This window comes from Suncus etruscus, chromosome 3, assembly GCF_024139225.1.
Source record: "Suncus etruscus isolate mSunEtr1 chromosome 3, mSunEtr1.pri.cur, whole genome shotgun sequence".
NCBI lineage: Eukaryota > Metazoa > Chordata > Mammalia > Eulipotyphla > Soricidae > Suncus > Suncus etruscus.
The window spans coordinates 16,919,056-16,939,814 of NC_064850.1; the positions used below are offsets into that span (position 1 = coordinate 16,919,056).

At 46.2% G+C, this 20,759-nt stretch overlaps 1 protein-coding gene across 1 annotated transcript in view; it reads right to left on the bottom strand.

Annotated features, from left to right (window-relative positions):
* The window catches only part of ZFYVE1 (zinc finger FYVE-type containing 1), a 72,594-nt gene that overhangs the window by 10,944 nt on the left and 40,891 nt on the right, over positions 1-20,759 (bottom strand). Inside the window, exon 3 of the mRNA XM_049770359.1 lies at positions 17,536-17,750. Coding sequence (XP_049626316.1) covers positions 17,536-17,750 — 215 coding nt within the window. The remainder of the gene's footprint in view (positions 1-17,535; positions 17,751-20,759) is intronic.

Here is a 20,759-nt window from a genome sequence, read left to right on the forward strand (position 1 = left end):
AAGACTTACTATACTGTCTGGAAACCTTTAAAAATAATGCCAGCCTGAAACTGAGCAAGTGACCAAATGCCAAAAAGATAGTATCTGCAGAAGGGCCAGAGTGGTAGTAAAGCAGGCGGGAATTTGCCTTGCACACAGCTGACCCAAGTTTGAAATCTGGCATCCCGTATGGTCCCCTGATCTTGTCAATTTTAATTTCTGAGTGCAGAGCCAGGAATTAACTTCTGAGCATCAGGAGTGTGACACACACACTCCCCCCCCAAAAAAGAAAAGAAAGCATTTGCAGAAGCAAATTAAATTTTTTTTTTGTTTTTGTTTGTTTGTTTTTGGGCCACACCCGGTGGTGCTCAGGGGTTACTCCTGGCTGTCTGCTCAGAAACAGCTGCTGGCAGGCACGGGGGACCATATGGGACACCAGGATTCGAACCAACCACCTTTGATCCTGGATCGGCTGCTTGCAAGGCAAACGCCGCTGTGCTATCTCTCTGGGCCCGCAAATTAAATATTTTTTTGAGAGTGCTTTGTTTTTCATTTTTTTCTTTTTTTTTGGGGGGGGGGGTTGGGCCACACCCGTTTGATGCTCAGGGGTTACTCCTGGCTAAGCGTTCAGAAATTGCCCCTGGCTTGGGGGGACCATATGGGATGCCGGGGAATCAAACAGCAGTCCTTCCTTGGCTAGCGCTTGCAAGGCAGGCACCTTACCTCTAGCACCACCTCTCCGGCCCGTTTTTCATTTCTCATTTCTGGGTCACAACCAACAGCACACAGGGGTTATTCCTAGCTTTGCACTTAGAAATCACTTCTGGCAGACTCAGGGAACCTTATGGGATGCCAGAGATCAAACTCAGGTCAGCTGTATGAAAGGTAAACACCCTACCCTATAGCTGTGCTATTGCTACTGCCCCAAAACTGGACAGTTTTGTAGGGGAGGAAGGAGGGCTACACCCAGTGGTGTTCTGGGGTTACTCCTGTTTCTGCACGCAGAGTTCATTCCTGGCAGTGCTAGGGGACTATATGAGATGCTGAGAATCAAACCCAGGTGAGCCCACATGCAAGGTAAATGCCCTACCGCTGTACTACTGTTCTCAATATTGGACACTTTTGTGTTTGTTTTGTTTGTGGGGGAAGTCATACCCAGCCACGTTCAGGGATTACTCCTGACAGTGCTCAGCAGAACATATGGGATGCCAGAGACTAAACCTGAGTCAGCTGTGTACAAGGCAAACGCCCTATCTACTGTACCAGTAGATACTGTACCTATCTCTGGCCCAGACTTCTATGTTGAGAGGGAGTTTCATTCCTACTACTTTTTCCACACATTACTTTATGTTGCAAATATTCTTCAGGCATTTTCCTCTAAGCCCATACATATGGGAAAAAATTAGAAAAGTTAAACAGAAGTGGATTTTTCAGAGACTGAGAGATGGTACATCAGGTACCATCTTAAGGAACTTGACTTGCATGTGGCCAAACTGGGTTCTATCCCCAGAATCTTATATGGTTCCTCCCACACACTTCCAGGAATGATTCCTGAATGTAGATCCAGGAGTAATCCCTGAGCATCCCTGGGTGTGAGGCCTCCCCAACAAATAAAAAATGTGGGCTTTGCAGACACTGAAAAATTATGCAATTCCTGCAGTTCCAGACTTTGAGATTTCAATGTTCTATTTGGAGGAAGCCAGAAACCGTAGGGAAAGAAGGCAAGGTGATCAGCTGTTGCTTTCTTTAGAAAGGGAATAGATAAGCTTGTTTTTGTTTTTGTTTATTTATTTGCTTGCTTTTTGGTGGGAACTTCCCAAACAGTGCTCAGGAAGTCTGGGAGCGCCATCTGCAATTCTTAACCAATGAAATTGGGAGTTCAATGCAAGGACCACAGGCTTGGATGTCCCAGGTGCCCTGCAGTGCCAGGGGTACCCAAGCTACCCTAATGGTGCTGGGAGCCCACGGTCAAAATTGGTGGTAGCCAAGGGCCTCCAGAGCTATACCCTGTCATGCTTAGAGACCGTGGGGTCAACTTGAGTAGGCTACAAAGCAAGAGTATGTCCAAACTGCTCTACTACTCCAGGTCCAGCAGATGAGGTTTTAAATTAAGGTTCTTAAAGTTTTTTGTTTTTGTTTTGGTTTTGGTTTTGGTTTTTGGGCCACACCCGGCGGTGCTCAGGGGTTACTCCTGGCTATCTGCTCAGAAATAGCTCCTGGCAGGCACGGGGGACCATATGGGACACTGGGATTGGGATTCGAATCAACCACCTTAGGTCCTGGATCGGCTGCCTGCAAGGCAAATTCATCTGTGCTATCTCACCGGGCCCTTTTTATAAGATTTTTTTTTTTTTTTTTTTGGTTTTTGGTTTTTGGGTCACACCCGGCAAGCACTCAGGGTGCTAGCTCTATGCTCCCGGCAGGCTCGGGAGACCATATGGGATGCCGGGATTCGAACCAACAACCTTCTGCAGGTGAGGCAAACGCCTTACCTCCATGCTATCTCTCCAGCCCAGGTTCTTAAGTTTTTCATGGAAATTTCATTGAAAGAGAACATTTTACTAAAATTCCTTTTCCTCATTTGCAATGAAGTCAACACCTGGGGCTATAAAGTGATATCCACATGAAGTTATATCAGGAGTCTGTCCAACTTCCCACTTGGACCACTCTGTACACATTCCAAACCCCCTCCCTCAAGGACAACGCCCAGCTCTATCTCGCTGCTGCCTGGCCCTGCTGACCCCCTGGCATTCCCTGATTTAGACCGGTATTTCCCAAAGTGGATGCTTCATCTACCACCCTTCACTGGGTGTGCTGGATAGAGGCAATGGGAGGGGATGGCGATTTCCTGTTGATTTGCTTAAAGAAGGCAGATGTCCTTCTAAGACACTAAGAAAATGTTTTTCTGAAGAGGGAGCAATAGGTTAAATATGTTTGGGAATCTCTGAGTCATACCAAAAACCAAAGTCTGACAATTCATCAAAATCCTGGCCTCCTTGCAGTGATTTTGTAAATAACCCAGGGAAGGCATTATCATTTTGAAAGAAAGACCATGATAAATATAATTTTAATGAAAATTAGGTATAAAGCAAGGCCTGCTGACTCCTTTAGAACACTCTGTTCTCCTCTCCCTCACTTCTAAAGGGAACCCATCTTTTATTTTTAGTAATTTGGGGGATCACACCTAGTGATGCTCCTACTCCTGTTCAGGAGACCATGTGGGAGGACTCAGGTGATGGAACCCAGGCATGCCACATGGAAACCAATGCTCAATCCACTATACTAAATTCGGCAGGGGACCTACCCTTTGAAGATCCTTGGTTTCAGATATTCCAAGTCCTCCCTAGGCAATATTTGCCTTCTCTGAAGGCCTGTCATAGCTCAAGCTACACCTGAGCTTGGCACTGGACTAAATAACTATGCAAAACAACAATGTGGGAATCTTGGATCTATTTCCCCTCCTAGATCTATTTCCCCTTCTAGACATCTTCAGAGCTATGAAGGAAGTTTCCTAACCCTGTGTCCTCTAAATCATAGCTAAAGTCCTCACAGCCCTTGATTTCAGGTATGGTCCCAAAACTAAAACCAAGAACAAGTGTCACTTAATACAAAGGAACTTAAGCCCTGTACAATCTCTCCAGCCCCAGACTTTTTTCTTTTCAAAGAGTAACTGGGGTTCTTTTTTTTTTTTTTTTTTTTTTGGTTTTTGGGCCACACCCAGTGACGCTCAGGGGTTACTCCTGTCTATGTGCTCAGAAGTTGCTCCTGGCTTGGGGGACCATAGGGGACACCAGGGGATCGAACCTCGGTCCATTCAAGGCTAGCACAGGCAAGGCAGGCACCTTACCTCTAGCGCCACTGCCCGGCCCCTTCAAAGAGTAACTGGAAAGAAAAAAATCTATTCATTTTCCTTGGGAAAAATTGCTAACAAATAGAGTTCACTATTCACAATAGTACAATAATATTGACAGCTAATTATAGGAGGAGAAATCTTTCTCTTACAAACCCATGTGGCCTGGTCACTTCTCCAAAGTGAAAAGGGGCATGAGGGGCCGGAGAAATAGCATGGAGGTAAAGCATTTGCCTTGCATGCAGGAGGTCAGTGGTTCGAATTCCGGCATCCCATATGGTCCCCCAAGCCTGCCAGGAGCGATTTCTGAGTGTAGAGCCAGTAGTAACCCCTGAGAGTTGCTGAGTGTGACCCAAAAAACAAAAAAAGAAAAGAAAGAAAGAGAGAAAGAGAGAAAGAGAGAAAGAAAGAAAGAAAGAAAGAAAGAAAGAAAGAAAGAAAGAAAGAAAGAAAGAAAGAAAGAAAGAAAGAAAGAAAGAAAGAAAGAAAGAAAGAAAGAAAGAAAGAAAGAAAGAAAGAAAGAAAGAGAAAGGGAGGGAGGGAGGGAGGGAGGGAAGGAAGGAAGGAAGGAAGGAAGGAAGGAAGGAAGGAAGGAAGGAAGGAAGGAAGGAAGGAAGGAGGGAGGGAGGGAGGGAGGGAGGGAGGGAGGGAGGGAGGGGAGGGAGGGAGGGAGGGAGGGAGGGAGGGGAGGGGAGGGAGGGAGGGAGGGAGGGAGGGAGGGAGGGAGGGAGGGAGGGAGGGAGGAAGGAAGGAAGGAAGGAAGGAAGGAAGGAAGGAAGGAAGGAAGGAAGGAAGGAAGGAAGGAAGGAAGGAAGGAAGGAAGGAAGGAAGGAAGGAAGGAAGGAAGGAAGGAAGAATACAAAGGGGGCATGGGGGCATTTCTAAGCATCTGAAGGCTTGGCATGACACCTTCTGATTCCAAGATGCACAGGCTGTATTGTTTATGTTCAGGCCAACTTCACTTAGCTATATGGACCAAGGCAACAGTAATCTCTTATGACATCAGAAAACAAAAAAGAATCCTACGACAAACCAGTTTCATCCGACCATCATTCCCTCATGCAATGATGCTAACAACAGTAAGCATTTCTCATTTCATGAAGCTTTCCAAGTCTGGAAAGCTGCAAATTTGTAAGGAATCTGATCTAAACAAGCTCCAGGAGGGCTTCCGAGAATCCCGTGGAGGCTGGGGATGAATTCACATGGTAGAGCATGTGCCTTTATGCATGTGTGAAACTCTAGGTTTGATCTCTGCCATCACACCCCAGGCCGCCACCAACCCCAGCACCAGTGGATAATGGACCCCATAACAGATACAAAAAAAAAAAGACTACGAATGTAGCAGTAATTGTTGAAGAAATTGATGTTAGTGGGTTTTAGACAAAGGCTTAAGTGGAAAAGGTACCCTTAAAAACCTGGGTTTTTTGTTTGTTTGTTTGTTTGTTTGTTTGTGTCACACTTGACAGCACTCAGGGGTTACTCCTGGCTGTATGCTCAGAAATAGCTCCTGGCAGGCACAGGGGGCCGGCCATATGGGATGCCATGATTTGAACTACCATCCTTCAGCATGCAAGGCAAACGCCCTGCCTCCATGCTCTCTCTCTGGCCCCAAAAACCTGTTTTTTCTTTCCAGAGTAGACACTACCTGCTACAAATACTTTGTAGCAGAAGATTAAAAAATACAAATACAGGGGCCGGGTAGGTGGCGCTGGAGGTAAGGTGTCTGCCTTGCAAGCGCTAGCCAAGGAAGGACCGCGGTTCGATCCCCTGGCGTCCCATATGGTCCCCCCAAGCCAGGGGCGATTTCTGAGCACATAGCCAGGAGTAACCCCTGAGCGTCAAACGGGTGTGGCCCAAAAACCAAAAAAAAAAAAAAAAAAAAAATACAAATACAAATACTTTGTTCAAAAATTCCTTCATGCTGAAGGTCATCTGTTCCAATCCCGGAGTCCCATATGGTCCCCGGTGCCTGCCAGGAGCGATTTCTGAGCACGGAGCCAGGAAAAACCCCTGAGCACTGCTGGGTGTGATTCAAAAACCACACACACAAAAAAAAAAATTCCAAACTGGAGGCCAAAGAGATAGTATAGCTTGGTAAAGCACTTGCGTTGTATAAGGCCAACTCAGGTTCTAGCTCCGGCATCCCAGATGGTCACCAAAGAACCAAGAGGAGTGATTCCTGAGTATAGAGCCAGGAGTAACCCCTGAGCATTGCTGGGTGTGGCCCAAAACCAAAACAAAACAAAAATTCCAAACCTCACATCATTCCAGGGTTTCTTGAACTCTCATCTTCCTGAGATCCCGAGGATGTTGTAAGAGAAAGGCATGGAGGGCCTCTGTTGAGATGATTGGGAAAGCTCTTAAAGCAAGTCAGATAAAGTTGCCTGGTGACCAGGTGATCATGAACTTCAGTTACCTTGACAACCATGGGACTCTTTCTAGTAAATCTATTAAGTTAGTGCCAATCATCAAGGGCCAGAAATGGATTTTCCAATTCAAAATGGAGATTTTTTTTTCATATAATCAATAATGCCAGCCACCAACAAAATAACTATAAAAATGGGGCCGACCGGAGAGATAGCATGGAGGTAAGGCGTTTACCTTTCATGCAGAAGGTCATCGGTTCAAATCCCGGCATCCCATATGGTCCCCCGTGCCTGCCAGGAGCAATTTCTGAGCACGGAGCCAGGAAAAACCCCTGAGCAGTGCCGGGTGTGACCCCCCCCCCAAAAAAAAACACACACACACACAAAAAAAATGGGGCTGAAGTGATAACACAGCAGTAAGGCTTTTGCCTTGTTTGCAGCCGACCCTTGATGGATCCAGGTTCAATCCCTGGCATCCCACATGGTACCCGAGCCTGACATGAGCGATTTCTGAGCATAGAGCCAGAAGTAACCCAAGTGCTGCCAGGTGTGAGCACCCCCCAAAAGAAAAATACTTACTAGATGCAAGGCCAGAGTGGGGAGGTACTTGCCTGGCTGTAACTATTTTCAGTTCTGTTCCAGAACCATATATGGCCCCCAAATCCTACCAGTAATTCCTAGTGCAAAGCAAAAGCACTGAGTAGTGTGGGTAAAAGAGACAGTGAACAAGAAAAAATTAAAAAAAAAAAAAGTATAGGGCTGTAGACATAGCACAGCAATAGGGCGTCTGCCTTGCAAGCAGCCAACCCAGGACCAATGGTGGTTTGGTTCAAATTCCAGCATCCCATATGATCTTCTGAGCCTGCCAGGAGTGATTTCTGAGTACAAAGCCAGGAGTAGTCCCTGAGTGCTGCCAGATGTGACCCAAAAACAAACAACAACAACAAAAGGATAAGTACTAGACTATACTTTCTTTTTTTGGTTTTGGATCATACCCGGCAGCGCTTACGGTTTACTCCTGGCTCTGCGCTCAGAAATCACTCCTGGCAGGCAGAGGGACTACATAGGATGCCAGGAATCGAACCACTGTCCTTCCTGGGTCAGCTTCATGCAAGGCAAACACCCTACAGCTGTGCTATCTATCTGGCCTAACAAATAATTTCTGATGTATGAGAATAGGAAAGTTATTATTTTCCTCTTGTGTGTTTGTGTGTGTGTGTGGGGGGGGATTGGACAGCAGTGCTCAGGGCTCATTCCTGGCTCTACTCTCAGGGATCACTCCTGGTGGAGGCTCAGAAGAAAACATGGGGTCAGCCTTGTGCAAGACAAGTGCTGCACCTGCTGTACTATTGCCCCCAGCCCAAAAGTTAAGTTTCTATTAGAGATCAGAGGTTAGCAAAAGTGTTACACAACGTGTATACCAGTTAAGTTCTGAAATAGTTCCCCATGGGACTGATCAAGTTTTGATCTTCAGTACCCTACAAGGTCCCCTTGTACCTGCCAGAAGTGATCCCTGAGAACAGAGTCAGGAGCAAACTTTGAGTACCACTGGGTACAAATCCCCCCAAATTAACAAAAATTTAAAAAAAAATGGTTCCTTCATTTACTCAGAATAGTAAGCACAGGCAGGCATAATTAATTCAAAATTTAACTCCCCTCTTTTTTTTTTTTTTTTTTTGGCTTTTGGCTTTTGGCTTTGGCTTTTGGGTCATACCCAGCAGCACTCAGGGAGTTACTCCTGGCTCTACGCTCAGAAATCGCTCCTGGCAGGCTCAGGGGACCAGATGGGATGCCAGGATTCAAACCACTGTCCTTCTGCATGCAAAGCAAACATTTTACCTCCATGCTATCTCTCCGGCCCTCAACTCCCCTCTTCAATGGGAAATTCAAGCATCTTTCCCCTTTGGACAGATTTACCTGTACTGTCATGGGAAAAGATATCTGGTTGTTCCCACCAAAGGCTGCTGGCAAAGGAGATAGTGGGTAAGAAGGAGAAGAGCCCAAGCTGAAAAAGGACACTGGGGTCTAGTTCCCAGGTGGCTGAAGGGCAGGAAGACTGATGAGGTCAGCAAGAGGAACAAGGGAGACATGGACAGACAACAGAACAGAGAGTGAACACACACTGCACTCCCTCTCCCTCTCCTTCTCCCCTTCCTCCTCCCTCCCCCTCTCTCTCTCCTCTTTCTCCCTTTCTCTCTCTCATCCCTCCCTACTGCCAACTCTCTTCCATTAACCATATTTCCAAACCCACATCTCCAATGAATATGAAAAGCAATATGAGAAGAAAGAGAAGGAAAAGGAGAAAAGGAAAGACATGAAGGTGGGAAGGTAGAAGATGAGAAAGGGAAAAACGGTTGGGGCTTCCATTATATTGGAGACGTGGAAGAACAGTATAGCTATAAATTCAAAGCAGACTCAAAACACTGAAAACATGAGATGTGAGGTGTAACCATCAAACTCTGTAATGCGCCTGTCAAAATAGCAGGCAGGGGGATGGGGGTGTGATGAAGTTTGGGAGCACTGGAGTACTTGTGATGGGAGTTGACACTGGTGGTGGGATTGGTACTGCAAAATGGTATGCCTAAAACTCAACTATCAGTAACTTTGTAAATCATGGTTCTTTAACTAAAATATAAAAAAACCACTTCATTAACCCAGTAGATCAGGGATTAAGGTGCTTGCCGTGCATGCAGCCCTTGATGGATATCCAGCACTGCATGGTCCCCAAGCACAGACCCCCGGAGCACTGCCAAGGGTGGCCTACTGCCAGCCCCAAAGCAGCACTTAGGCTCCCTTTGAGTCCAATAATCCCACACCCATAGGATAGAATCTCATAAATAAGGGCCTGGGAGACGACTCAAAGAGCAGAAACACATAGTTTACGTGCAATGTGGGAACCCTGGCTTCAATCCACGGCACCACAGGGTCTCCTGAGCACAGCCAGGTAAAGTCCCCAAGCACTGCAGACTATGGTCCCAAAACAACAAAAAGCAATAATCTCGGAGGTAAGGTACAGCTGCAAGTAACATTTTTTTTTGAAGTATCTAATGACATTAAAAAGAATTAGATGATGGGGCTGGAGCAATAGCACAGCAGTATAGTGTTTGCCTTGCATGCAGCTGACCCAGGACAAACCTCAATTCGATCCCGACATCCCATATGGTCCCCCAAGCCAGGAGTGATTTCTGAGCGCATAGCCTGGAGTAATCCTTGAGCATCACTGGATATGGCCAAAAAAAAAAAAAAATAGATGGGAGCTGGATAGATAGTAAAAAAAATTGTAAAAAGCTGGATAGATAGTAGAGCATTTGCCTTACATGCAACTGATCTGGGTTCAATTCCCCTAATATGGTCTCCCACGCATCAACAGGAGTAATTCCTGAGCTCAGAGCAACACTGGTGTGACCCAAAAACCAAAAAAAAAAAAAAAAAAAGGATATATTTATTATATTCTAATATAGAGATAATCAGGAAGTACAAAATGAAAAACACCTTAAAAATATAATAATCCGGGCCGGAGAGATAGCATGGAGGTAAGGCGTTTGCCTCTCATGCAGGAGGTCATCGGTTCAAATCCCGGCGTCCCATATATGGTCCTCCCGTGCCTGCCAGGAGCAATTTCTGAGCCAGGAATAACCCCTGAGCACTGCCGGGTGTGACCCAAAAACCACAAAAAAAAAAAAATATATAATAATCCCCTGAAGCCGGAGAGATAGAATGTAGGCAGGGTGTCTGCCTTGCATGCAGAAGGATGGTGGTTCAAATCCCACCATCCATATGGTCCCCCAAGCCTGCCAGGAGCGATTTCTGAGCGTAGAGCCAGGAAAAACCCCTGAGCACTGCTGGGTGTGAACCAAAAGCCCCCCCCACAAAAAAGAACTGAGAGGGTCCAGAGTGATAGAATAGCAAGAAGGAAGCTTGCCTTGCATGTAGTTGACCTGAGCTTGACCCCCAGCACCACCAAGAGTGATCCTGAACTCAGAGCCAAAAGTAAGCCCTGAGATTCCCGAGGTGTGACTCAAAAACAAAACAAAAACAAAGCAATCCCATTACAAAATTACGTGCACTTAGTATTGAGAAATAGAAGTATAAGGAGGCATCCCTGTAAACTTGTTAATAGTAGTCTTATTTCAAAATGAGAATCAACTATGAGAAAGGAGAAACCCTTTTTGCAGCCTTTTTGCAGCACTGAAATAACCTAGAAGGTTACAAAAAGTATTCACATTGTTTATGGCAAAGCTTTCTGTGACTTTGCCCTTTCTCTTTACCCTCAAAATCTAGGATGGCTTTGAGATTAAGACGCACTAAAACGGGCTTGAGGCTTGACGCTTGAGGCTTATAGTTTGGAACTTCTCTCTCTCGGAGAAGCTAGGCCACTGCATTCTAGTCAGCCAGCTGCTTTTGCTTTCTGACTGAGCCCAAAGTAGAACTTTATAACACTTTTGTACAGAAAAGAACTCAAGGTCCCTGGGCAGAGAGTTCTAGCCAGTAAAGACTGCTCTGAGGAATCTTCTTGGCCTCTAGCCAACTTGCCTTTCACCAACGTACTAAGAAATGCACCTCCATGATAGTTCCCCCCCCCCTTTTTTTATTTTAGTTTTTGGGTCACGCCTGGCAGCACTCAGGGGTGACTCTTGGCTCTCCACTCAGAATTGCTCCTATGGGATGCCAGGATTCAAACCACCGTCCTTCTGCATGCAAGGCAAATGCCTTGCCCCATGCTATCTCTCCTGCCCCAGACAGTTCTCTCTCTCTCTCTCTCTCTCTTTTTTTTTTTCAGGCCACACCCATTTGATGCTCAGGGGTTACTCCTGGCTAAACGCTCAGAAATTGCCTTTGGCTTGGGGGGACCATATGGGACGCTGGAGATCAAACTGAGGTCCTTCCTTGGCTAGCACTTGCAAGGCGTCTGACACCTTACCTCTAGCGCCACCTCGCCGGCCCCAACAGTTCTCTTTTTATATGTGAAATGCATGGTCACTGTATATTCCTCAACTGAACTTGCTCTCTGGTCTCCTTAGTGAATATGTATGAGTTTCCTAGAAAACTACTAAAATATGTATAAGCTGTTACGACACTCTATCTCTGCTGGGCATACAACCAGGCCCCTATTCAACACCTCTCTTTGAAGCTTTCTCCAGTCAGAGCTTGGTGAGGCACACATGAACATGTTCAAGGGCACCTGGCTAAGTGCTGGCTGGGAAGGGGGGTGGGGAGGTGTCTCCCAGCACAATGCTGGGGACTCAAGTAGTGCCATGATGAATCTGGTCCTCCAACATGCCCGAACAAATGCCTCAGCCTTTGAACTGTCTCTCAGTGCCTACCCCACTAAAGAGGATGTAGTTCCTAAAAGGGTGGAAAACTACCTATAAACATATAAAATATACAATAGGGGCCAGAGAGATGTACAGTGGGTAGGGCATTTGCTTGCTTGCACATGATCAACCTGGGTTCAATCTCTGGCACCATATAAGTTTCCCCAGAACTGCCTGGTGTAATTCCTGAGTATAAAGCCAGGAAAAAGCCTTGAATATTGCTGGTTGTGGCCCAAAGATAAAAAATAAATACAACATAAAACAAAAAAAAATTTTTTTTTCCGTCACACCCGGCGGTGCTCAGGGGTTACTCCTGGCTGTCTGCTCAGAAGTAGCTCCTGGCAGGCACGGGGGACCATATGGGACACAGGGATTCGAACCAACCACCTTTGATCCTAGATTGGCTGCTTGCAAGACAAACGCCGCTGTTCTATCTCTCCGGGCCCTAAAACAAAAAATTTAAGTGGACAAAGCACTATATATGCACAGCTATGAACCATGAAGACATGAAGACCACCAAGTGTTTTTAGTTTTTGTGTGTGTGTGTTTTTGTTTTTTTGTTTTTCGGGCCACACCCATTTGATGCTCAGGGGTTACTCATGGCTAAGTGTTCAGATATTGCCCCTGGTTTGGGGGCACCATATGGGATGCTGGAGGATAGAACCATGGTCCTTCCTTGGCTAGCGCTTGCAAGACAGACACCTTACCTCTAGCGCCACCTCGGCAGCCCCTACTGTTTTGATGGGATTATTTTGGGCCATACCTGGCGTCACTCAGAAATTGCTCCTAGCAGGCTTGGGACCATATAGGATGCCAGGGACTGAACCAAGATTGGCCGCATGCAAGGCAAGCATTCTACCTGCTTATAGTTCAGGCCCCACACCAAGTATATTTTAAAAGCAATAAAATTCTCATTTCCAGGTGCCGGCGAAGTGGCGCTAGAGGTAAGGTGTCTGCCTTGTAAGCGCTAGCCAAGGAAGGACCACGGTTCAATCCCCCAGCGCCCCATATGGTCCCCCCACGCCAGGGGCAATTTCTGAGCCAGGAGTAACCCCTGAGCATCAAACGGGTGTGGCCTGAAAAAGCAAAAAAAAAAAAAATTCTCATTTCCAGGCCAGGTAGCATCTTTGCCTTACACATGGTCAATCCAGGTTCGATCCTGAGCACACTACAAGATCTCCTGAGCCCCCACCATGAGTGATCCCTGAGAGCAAAGCCAATAGTAAGCCTGAGCACTGCTGGATGTGAGAAAGGAAGGAGGGACGGAGGGAGGGAGGTAGGGAGAGAGAGGGAGGGAGAAGGAGGGAGGGAGGGAGGGAGGGAGGGAGGGAGGGAGGGAGGGAGGGAGGGAGGGAGGGAGGAAGGAAGGAAGGAAGGAAGGAAGGAAGGAAGGAAGGAAGGAAGGAAGGAAGGAAGGAAGGAAGGAAGGAAGGAAGGAAGGAAGGAAGGAAGGAAGGGAGTCTCATCCCCTAAATTTCTTTTTTCTTTTTTTTTTCTTTTTTACCCTCATCCCCTAAATTTCTTTTTTTTTTTTTTTTTTTTTTTTTTTTTTTTTTTTTTGGTTTTTGGGCCACACCCGTTTGACGCTCAGGGGTTACTCCTGGCTATGTGCTCAGAAATCGCCCCTGGCTTGGGGGGACCATATGGGACGCCGGGGGATCGAACCGCGGTCCTTCCTTGGCTAGCGCTTGCAAGGCAGACACCTTACCTCCAGCGCCACCTACCCGGCCCCTAAATTTCTAATTTAAAGATGATGATTAAGATCAAAAGAGAAAACAAGATTTTCAAGAAGTTGGGTACACTGCAAGGTCCTGACAATTCTCTGGGGAAAGTCCACGTGATTAACTAGGGGACCCCCTAGTTGGAAGAGAAGCAATGCCCCTTGCAAGAGACTCCAGGAGAAACCAAATTACTGGCACTGCAGCCGACCAAGCGCATTTCCATAACAGAAAGCTCCTTAGGACACATCCCCTAATCATCTCCGAAGGACACAGTGTACCTGTTTTTCTCAAAAGTGCCTAAGAAACTGGCCTGAGGTAGGACATCCAAGACTCCTGAGGGTAAAATCCCTAAGCACTAATTACTGCTTCCAGGCAGCACTCCTTGTCCTGGAGGTTCTTATTTAACCATTAAGCCAAGATTGCTCAGAGAAGAGGAATTCTCTAAGTTACTGGCCTACTTGGCAAAAGTCACGCTGACTAGCTTTACAGCCCCCTGTATGGCACAGTTTGCCTCTAACCTCTTTTAAGAAATGCTCGCATTGGATTGATTCCCAGTGACTAGCTTGGAGCTGTGTCGAGGACGTTAGCCTGTACCTGTAAGTAAATCTTTCACCTCCAATTCCAAGTATATGTATGATGGGGATGTGGTGGAGGGGTGGTTAGACCACACCCAGTTAGACCACACTCCTGGGCTCTGCAGTCAGGGATCTCCCTGTCAGGCTTGGGGAACCATATTTAGTACCAGGGATCAAACTACTGTCAGCCTCACATGAGACAACTGCTCTACCTGCTGTAGTATTGCTCCAGTCCCTCAAGTATATATGTTTCAGAAATTTTTCAAATAAATGGGGTTGGGGGCCAGAGAAGTGGCGCTAGAGGTAAGGTGTCTGCCTTGCAAGCGCTAGCCAAGGAAGGACCGCAGTTAGACCCCCGGGCGTCCCATATGGTCCCCCCAAGCCAGGGGCGATTTCTGAGCGCTTAGCCAGGAGTAACCCCTGAGCATCAAATGGGTGTGGCCCAAAAATATAAATAAATAAATGAATGAATGAATGAATGAATAAATAAATGGGGCTGGCGCGATAGTACAGCAGTAGCGTGTTTGCCTTGCACGCAGCAGACCCGGGTCAGACCTGGGTTTGATTTCCAGCATCCCATATGGTCCCCCGAACCTGCCAAGAGCAATTTCTGAGCATAGAGCCAGGAGTAACCCCTGAGCACTGCCGGGTGTGACCCAAAAACCGAAAAAAAAAAAAATAATGGGAGGGAGGTAAATAAATAAAATAATTTCTTTTTACATATAAAGATACATTTTGGGAAGTTGGGTCATGCCTGACTGCATTCAGGGATCACCCCTAACAATGTTCAGGGATCAAACCGGGGTCAGTGTCTAAAACCTGGTACCCTGTCTAGTCCATCCAGTGATTGCTAACCAAGTAAGTAGGCCTGACCATCTGGTGCTCAGACCTGGTAGTGCTCAAGACCACCAGGTTTACATTTGGCAATGCTGAGGGACATGGGGGGGGGGAGTCAAACAAACTCTGGGCTTTACACACCATTATTATTTTATTTATTTATTATTTAAGGTATTATTTATTTATTTATTTATTTATTTTTGTTTTGGGGGCCATACCCAGCAATGCTCAGGGATCACCCCTGATTCTGCACTCAGGGATCACTCCTGGTGGGGCTCAGAGGACCCTGTGAGATGTTGGGGCTGAATTCAGGTTAGCCGTGTATAAGGTATTATTGAATGCAAAATTAACATGCTCTAAAAATACACACTAAAATGTTACCAATGGCTATCTTTAGGTGGCGGGGATATAGGTGACCTGTTTTCATTGTTATTGTTATACTCTACTGAAATATCCACATTTTCTGTCCTCAATATATGTTTTGTTTTGGGTTTTGATTTGAGGCCATACCCAGTTTGACTCAGGACTTGTTCTTGACTGTATGTTCCTGACTCTATGTAAAGATCACTGCCATAGAACTAAGGAGATCATAGGTGGTTTGGGGATGAAAACAAATTCAGCTGCTTGTAAGGCAAGTGCCTAACTCACTATAGTACTATCTATCCAGTCCTTCAATGTGGGTGTTTTTTTTTTTTTGAGGGTGGGGTTGGGGCCACACCTGGCAGCATTCAGGGGTTCCTCCTGGCTCTCTGCTCAGAAATCACTCCTGGCAGGCTCAGGGGACCATATGGGATGCCAGGATTTGAACCACTGTTGGTCCTGGGTTGGCTGCTTGTAAGGCAAATGCCCTACCACTGTGCTATCTCTTCGGCCCTCAAATGTATTTTTTAAATATACACCTATGTTTGTTGCAGCTTTTATATATATATTTATATAAAATTCAAGATATAGTTTAAACAAGTGCCCAACAAGTAAATAATATGTGGTACAAAAATGCAATGGGATACTATTCAGATGTATGATACAATTTATCTGGTTGCAGCAAGTTGGAAGAAACTGGAGAAAATCAAGTTCACTGATATAAATTATTATAAAAATTTATGTGGGGGCTAGAGAGCACAGTGGTAGGGCATTTGCCTTGCATGCAGCCAACCCAGAACGAATGGTGGTTTGAATCCCGGCATTTCATGTGGTCTGCCAGGGTTGATTTCTGAGTGCAGAGCCAGGAGTAACCCGTGACCCACCCCCCCAATTATTTTCTTTTTTTTTTTTTTTTTTTTGGTTTTTGGGTCACACCAGGCAGTGCTCAGGGGTTATTCCTGGCTCCAAGCTCAGAAATTGCTCCTGGCAGGCACGGGGGACCATATGGGACACCGGGATTCGAACCGATGACCTCCTGCATGAAAGGCAAACGCTTTATCTCCATGCTATCTCTCCGGCCCCTAATTATTTTCTTTTGTTTCAATTTGGGGCCAAACCTAAAAATTCTTTTTTTTTTTTTTTTTTTTTTTTTTTTTGGTTTTTGGGCCACACCCAGCGCTGCTCAGGGGCTGCTCAGGGCTGTTTGCTCAGAAATAACTCCTGGCAGGCATGGAGGACCATGTGGGACACCAGGATTCGAACCAACCACCTTTGATCCTGGACCGGCTGCTTACAAGTCAAACGCCGATGTGCTATCTCTCCGGGCTCCCAAACCTAAAAATTCTATAAAGGTCCTTTAACGAGATACTTAAGGAATCATGTGGTGCTGGGGATGGACTCCAGAACTCCCCTCGCGAAGTAAACAACTCAGCCCTTTTATTCATCTCTTTGCCCCACCCTTTCGCTTTCTTTCTCTATGTATATATTAATTTTCCTTTGTGGGTTTTTTTTTTTTTTTTTTTTTTTGGTGGGGGCATACCATGCTCAGAGCTTTGAGCTCAAAGACCAATCCTGGTGACCATATGGCTCATGGGACCATATGGGGTACTGGGGATTGAAGCCTGAGTTGGCCTCATGCAAGGCAAATGCCTAACCTACTGTGCTATCTCTCCAGCCCCAAAATTCTCATCTCCAAAATGGTATCAACAACTTTCAACTTTTACATTAATTTGGGGAAAACATTTCCTAGCTAGTAAGAAATAGAAAATACGAAGGTTAATAAGGCATTTGCCTAATGGAAGGCTTCAGCCATATGTTTGTTCACCAATGTGGCCCCTGAACACAGAACCAGGTGTGAACACTGAACATCAATCGCTGTGTATGGCCCAAAAGCCAGACTGAAGAAAGAAAATAAGAATAAACAGAAAAATGAACATCCCTCTTTGGCAATAGTATGTCTTTTTGTTTGGGGGACACACCTGGCAGTACTGACGGGTTTTACTCCTGGCGAAACTCAGGGGACCATATGAAATGTCAGGACTGAACCTGGGTCCAGGGGCAGGAGTGGTGGCGCAAGCAAGGTGCTAACCTAGGGTAGGTTCGATCCCCCAGTGTCCCATGTGGTCCCCCATGACAGGAGCGACTTCTGAGTATATAGCCAGAAGTAACCCCTGAGCGTCACCAGATGCGGTTCCAAAACAAACAAACAAACAAACAAACCTGGGTCCACTGCATACAAGGTAAACACCCTACCCACTGTACTATGGCTCTAGTCGACAACCCCAATATTATGCATCTGGCCCAACCAGTCACTTTTAAGTACCACCTAAGATTCCTCGATATTTGTGCTTCTAGAAAGGGAGAGCATTTTTTTCAGGCACAAGCTCCACGATGCTTCCTTCTACAAAGAAATTCTTAGTTCGGCCTGGATCTCCCAATACCAGCGCCAGCCAGGGCAAAAGAACCGAATGTGCTCAACATCCACTGGTACCCCCATGGAGGAGGTTGGTCGGCAGGCTGGAGTCAACTCACCTTCAGGGCTTTGAAGATAACTCCGGGGTGCCGGGGAGAGCGGGTGGTGTTATTCTCCAGCTGCTGCTCCAAAGCCCGTCGGAGCCCACAGAAGTCAGTGGGAGGGTTGTAAGTCCTTGTTCCCTTGTAGTGAATGGAACTGAAGGCTTCCGGGAAGCGGCCCAGTTTCCGGAACCGGTCCTGAATGAGCTTCTCTGGCACCTCTGAGGGATGATCTGTACATGCAGAAAACAGGCACATGAGTAGAGGGGATCTTTCTCTCCAGAAAGAAGGGTGTGACGTAGGATGGAGCCAGTGATGAACTGGCAGTGTGTACATACACATTGATTTTCAGGGATTCACCCTGACACATATAAGACTATAATAATATGATAATACTACAATACAACATTATGATAGTAAAAAATAGGCTACCATTTTTGGAAGATGTATACTAGGAATGGATAGCACAGTAGCATTTGCCTTACACAGGCCGACCAAGGTTCAATCCCTGGTATCCTACAGGGTCCTGAGCCTGCCAAAAGTAACCCTTGGGCACCAGTAGGTATGGCCCAAACATTCCCTTCCCCAAAAAATATGTACATTAGGCAAAGAAATGACACTCATGGTAGCTAGACTGATAGTACAGTGGGTAAGGTGCTTGCCTTGCATGCAGTCAACCCGGGTTCAATCCCCTAAGCACTTAAGCATACCATAAAATCCCCTAAGCACTGCCAGGAGTAATTCCTGAGCACAGAAACAGGAGTAACCCCTGAGTGCCTCCATCTGTGGCCCCCCCAAATGGCACTCACTAAGTGGGTGGATGTGTGTGTTGGGGGAATCTCACTTATCCTTCACTTTCATTTTAAGGGTGATACTCTGGTTCCCTCTCCATATCATGAACATAAAAAGGTCAACCTAATCCATGCTGCTAGCATCCTAGTGACCTTATGGAGAAATGAGTATGAGTGGGTTTCCTCTGAGGTAGGTGCTGGCATTTCGTGATTAACTTCACAGTGACCTTCAGGATATGAAAATGGAAGTATGAACTATGAAAATTCATCACTTTTGATATGATGTGCATTCCTCTATGAGGAAATACTTCAAGGAAAGGTTTCAAAAGACTACGAAGGGGTGGGGAAACAGCTGAGAGGACTGGAGCCCCAGATTCATCCTCTGGTTCTGCATGGTCCCCCATGCAGGAGCAACCCCTGAGCAGAGCCAGGTGTGGCCCAGGTATGGTGCTCACAAAACAAAGATCTACGCATTGTAAAAAAAAAAAATCTATACATGGCATAGGTGACAAGGAACGAATGCATGCCCTTAGCTCCCTCCTATACACCCTTTCAGGCTCTCTGTTTTGGTTTGGTTTTTGGGAACCACATCCAGCGATGCTCAAGGGTACTCTGGCTAAGTACTCAGGAATCACTCTTTTTTTTTTTTTTTTTTTTTTTTTGGTTTTTGGGTCACACCCGGCATTGCTCAGGGGTTACTCCTGGCTGTCTGCTCAGAAATAGCTCCTGGCAGGCACAGGGGACCATATGGGACACCGGGATTCGAACCAACCACCTTTGGTCCTGGATCGGCCATTTGCAAGGCAAACGCCACTGTGCTATCTCTCCGGGCCAGGAATCACTCTTAACAGTACTTAGAGGCAGTACTTAGGGTGCTGAGGATTGAACTGGGTCAGCTGTATGTAATGCAAGTACCTTACTCACTTTACTATATCTGGCTTTTCCTTTCAAGTTATTTTGGGATGGCACCAGATGCACACCTGGCCCTGTGTTCGGGGGACATTCTGGAAGTGCTCAGGTGACCGTGGGTGGTGTCACAATGAGGGCCTTAACATTTGTACTAGCTCTCCAACCAGAGCAAATTCCTTTTTACTTTAAAGAAGTAATACTGGGGCCGGGTAGGTGGCGCTGGAGGTAAGGTGTCTGCCTTGCAAGCGCTAGCCAAGGAAGGACCGCGGTTCGATCCCCCGGCGTCCCATATGGTCCCCCCAAGCCAGGGGCGATTTCTGAGCACATAGCCAGGAGTAACCCCTGAGCGTCAAACGGGTGTGGCCCAAAAAAAAAAAAAAAAAAGAAGTAATACTATTTTGTTTAAAGAAATTTACTTAAGAGAAATTGGGGTAGGGTATTGTTGGAGACTGTTTGGCAGTAGCCTAAGACAGGGTTTCCACCCATCTTTGAAATAAATAAAAAAGGGGGAAGGGTATGGTGGGGGGGAGAGATGCATTCAGGAGTAAACACAGCCTTCTCTAGAGTGGAAAAGTAAAGAAGATTCCTTTTTTCCCAGGACTCACTTTCAATGGTGTTCTGGGGTCGCTGCTGGCGAAACTCCAGAGACCATATGCAGTGGGTCCATAGGGGATTAGAACCACTGTCATAATCTCATAGTCATGAGCACTATCTAGGCCCTCTGACTTTTTCCTATACATCAGCAGAGAAGTAACTTGCTCTTTTCACTTACTAACATACTGAAGGTATCTGTCCTTGTCATGATCCAGTCTGAGTTCTTTATTCTGTGTAACAATTACACATTTCTTCCATACCATGCACGTGTTTAACCAGTCACCACCCATGCATATGCATATTCACAAGAAATAGCTACTCAGAAAATATCACCATTATGCTTTGCACCCAGTGCCAACGCCTGAGGCAGCAACCTGCCCAGAGTTCCACCGCACAGAGTCATCCAGAAATTGGAAGGAAGGAGTACTAACACATTCAACAAATAAGATGGAGATAAAATCTTTTTTAACTTGTTTGGGTTTTTTTTGGTTTTTTTTTTGGGGGGGTGATCAGAGGTTACTCCTGGCTGGCTCAGGGGATCATATGGGATGCCAAGGATCAAACCTGGGTGGTCCACATGCTAGGCAAATACCCTACCTACTGTGCTATCACCTGGCAGGAGTAGGTATGCCCCAAAAACAAAAACAAAAAAGTTTTTAAAGAGTATCTGAGGTAAAAAAAAAATAGCTCAATCTGGGGCTCTCTCAATCTCACAGATGTTCAGACAAAATATATCATCTCACAACCCTCAGAAAACTATTGAAGTTGTAGCCAAAATAAAAGTTTTTCATCAGGGCCCAGAGAGATAGCACAGCGGCGTTTGCCTTGAAAGCAGCCGATCCAGGACCAAAGGTGGTTGGTTCAAATCCCGGTGTCCCATATGGTCTCCCGTGCCTGCCAGGAGCTATTTCTGAGCAGACAGCCAGCAGTAACCCCTGAGCACTGCCG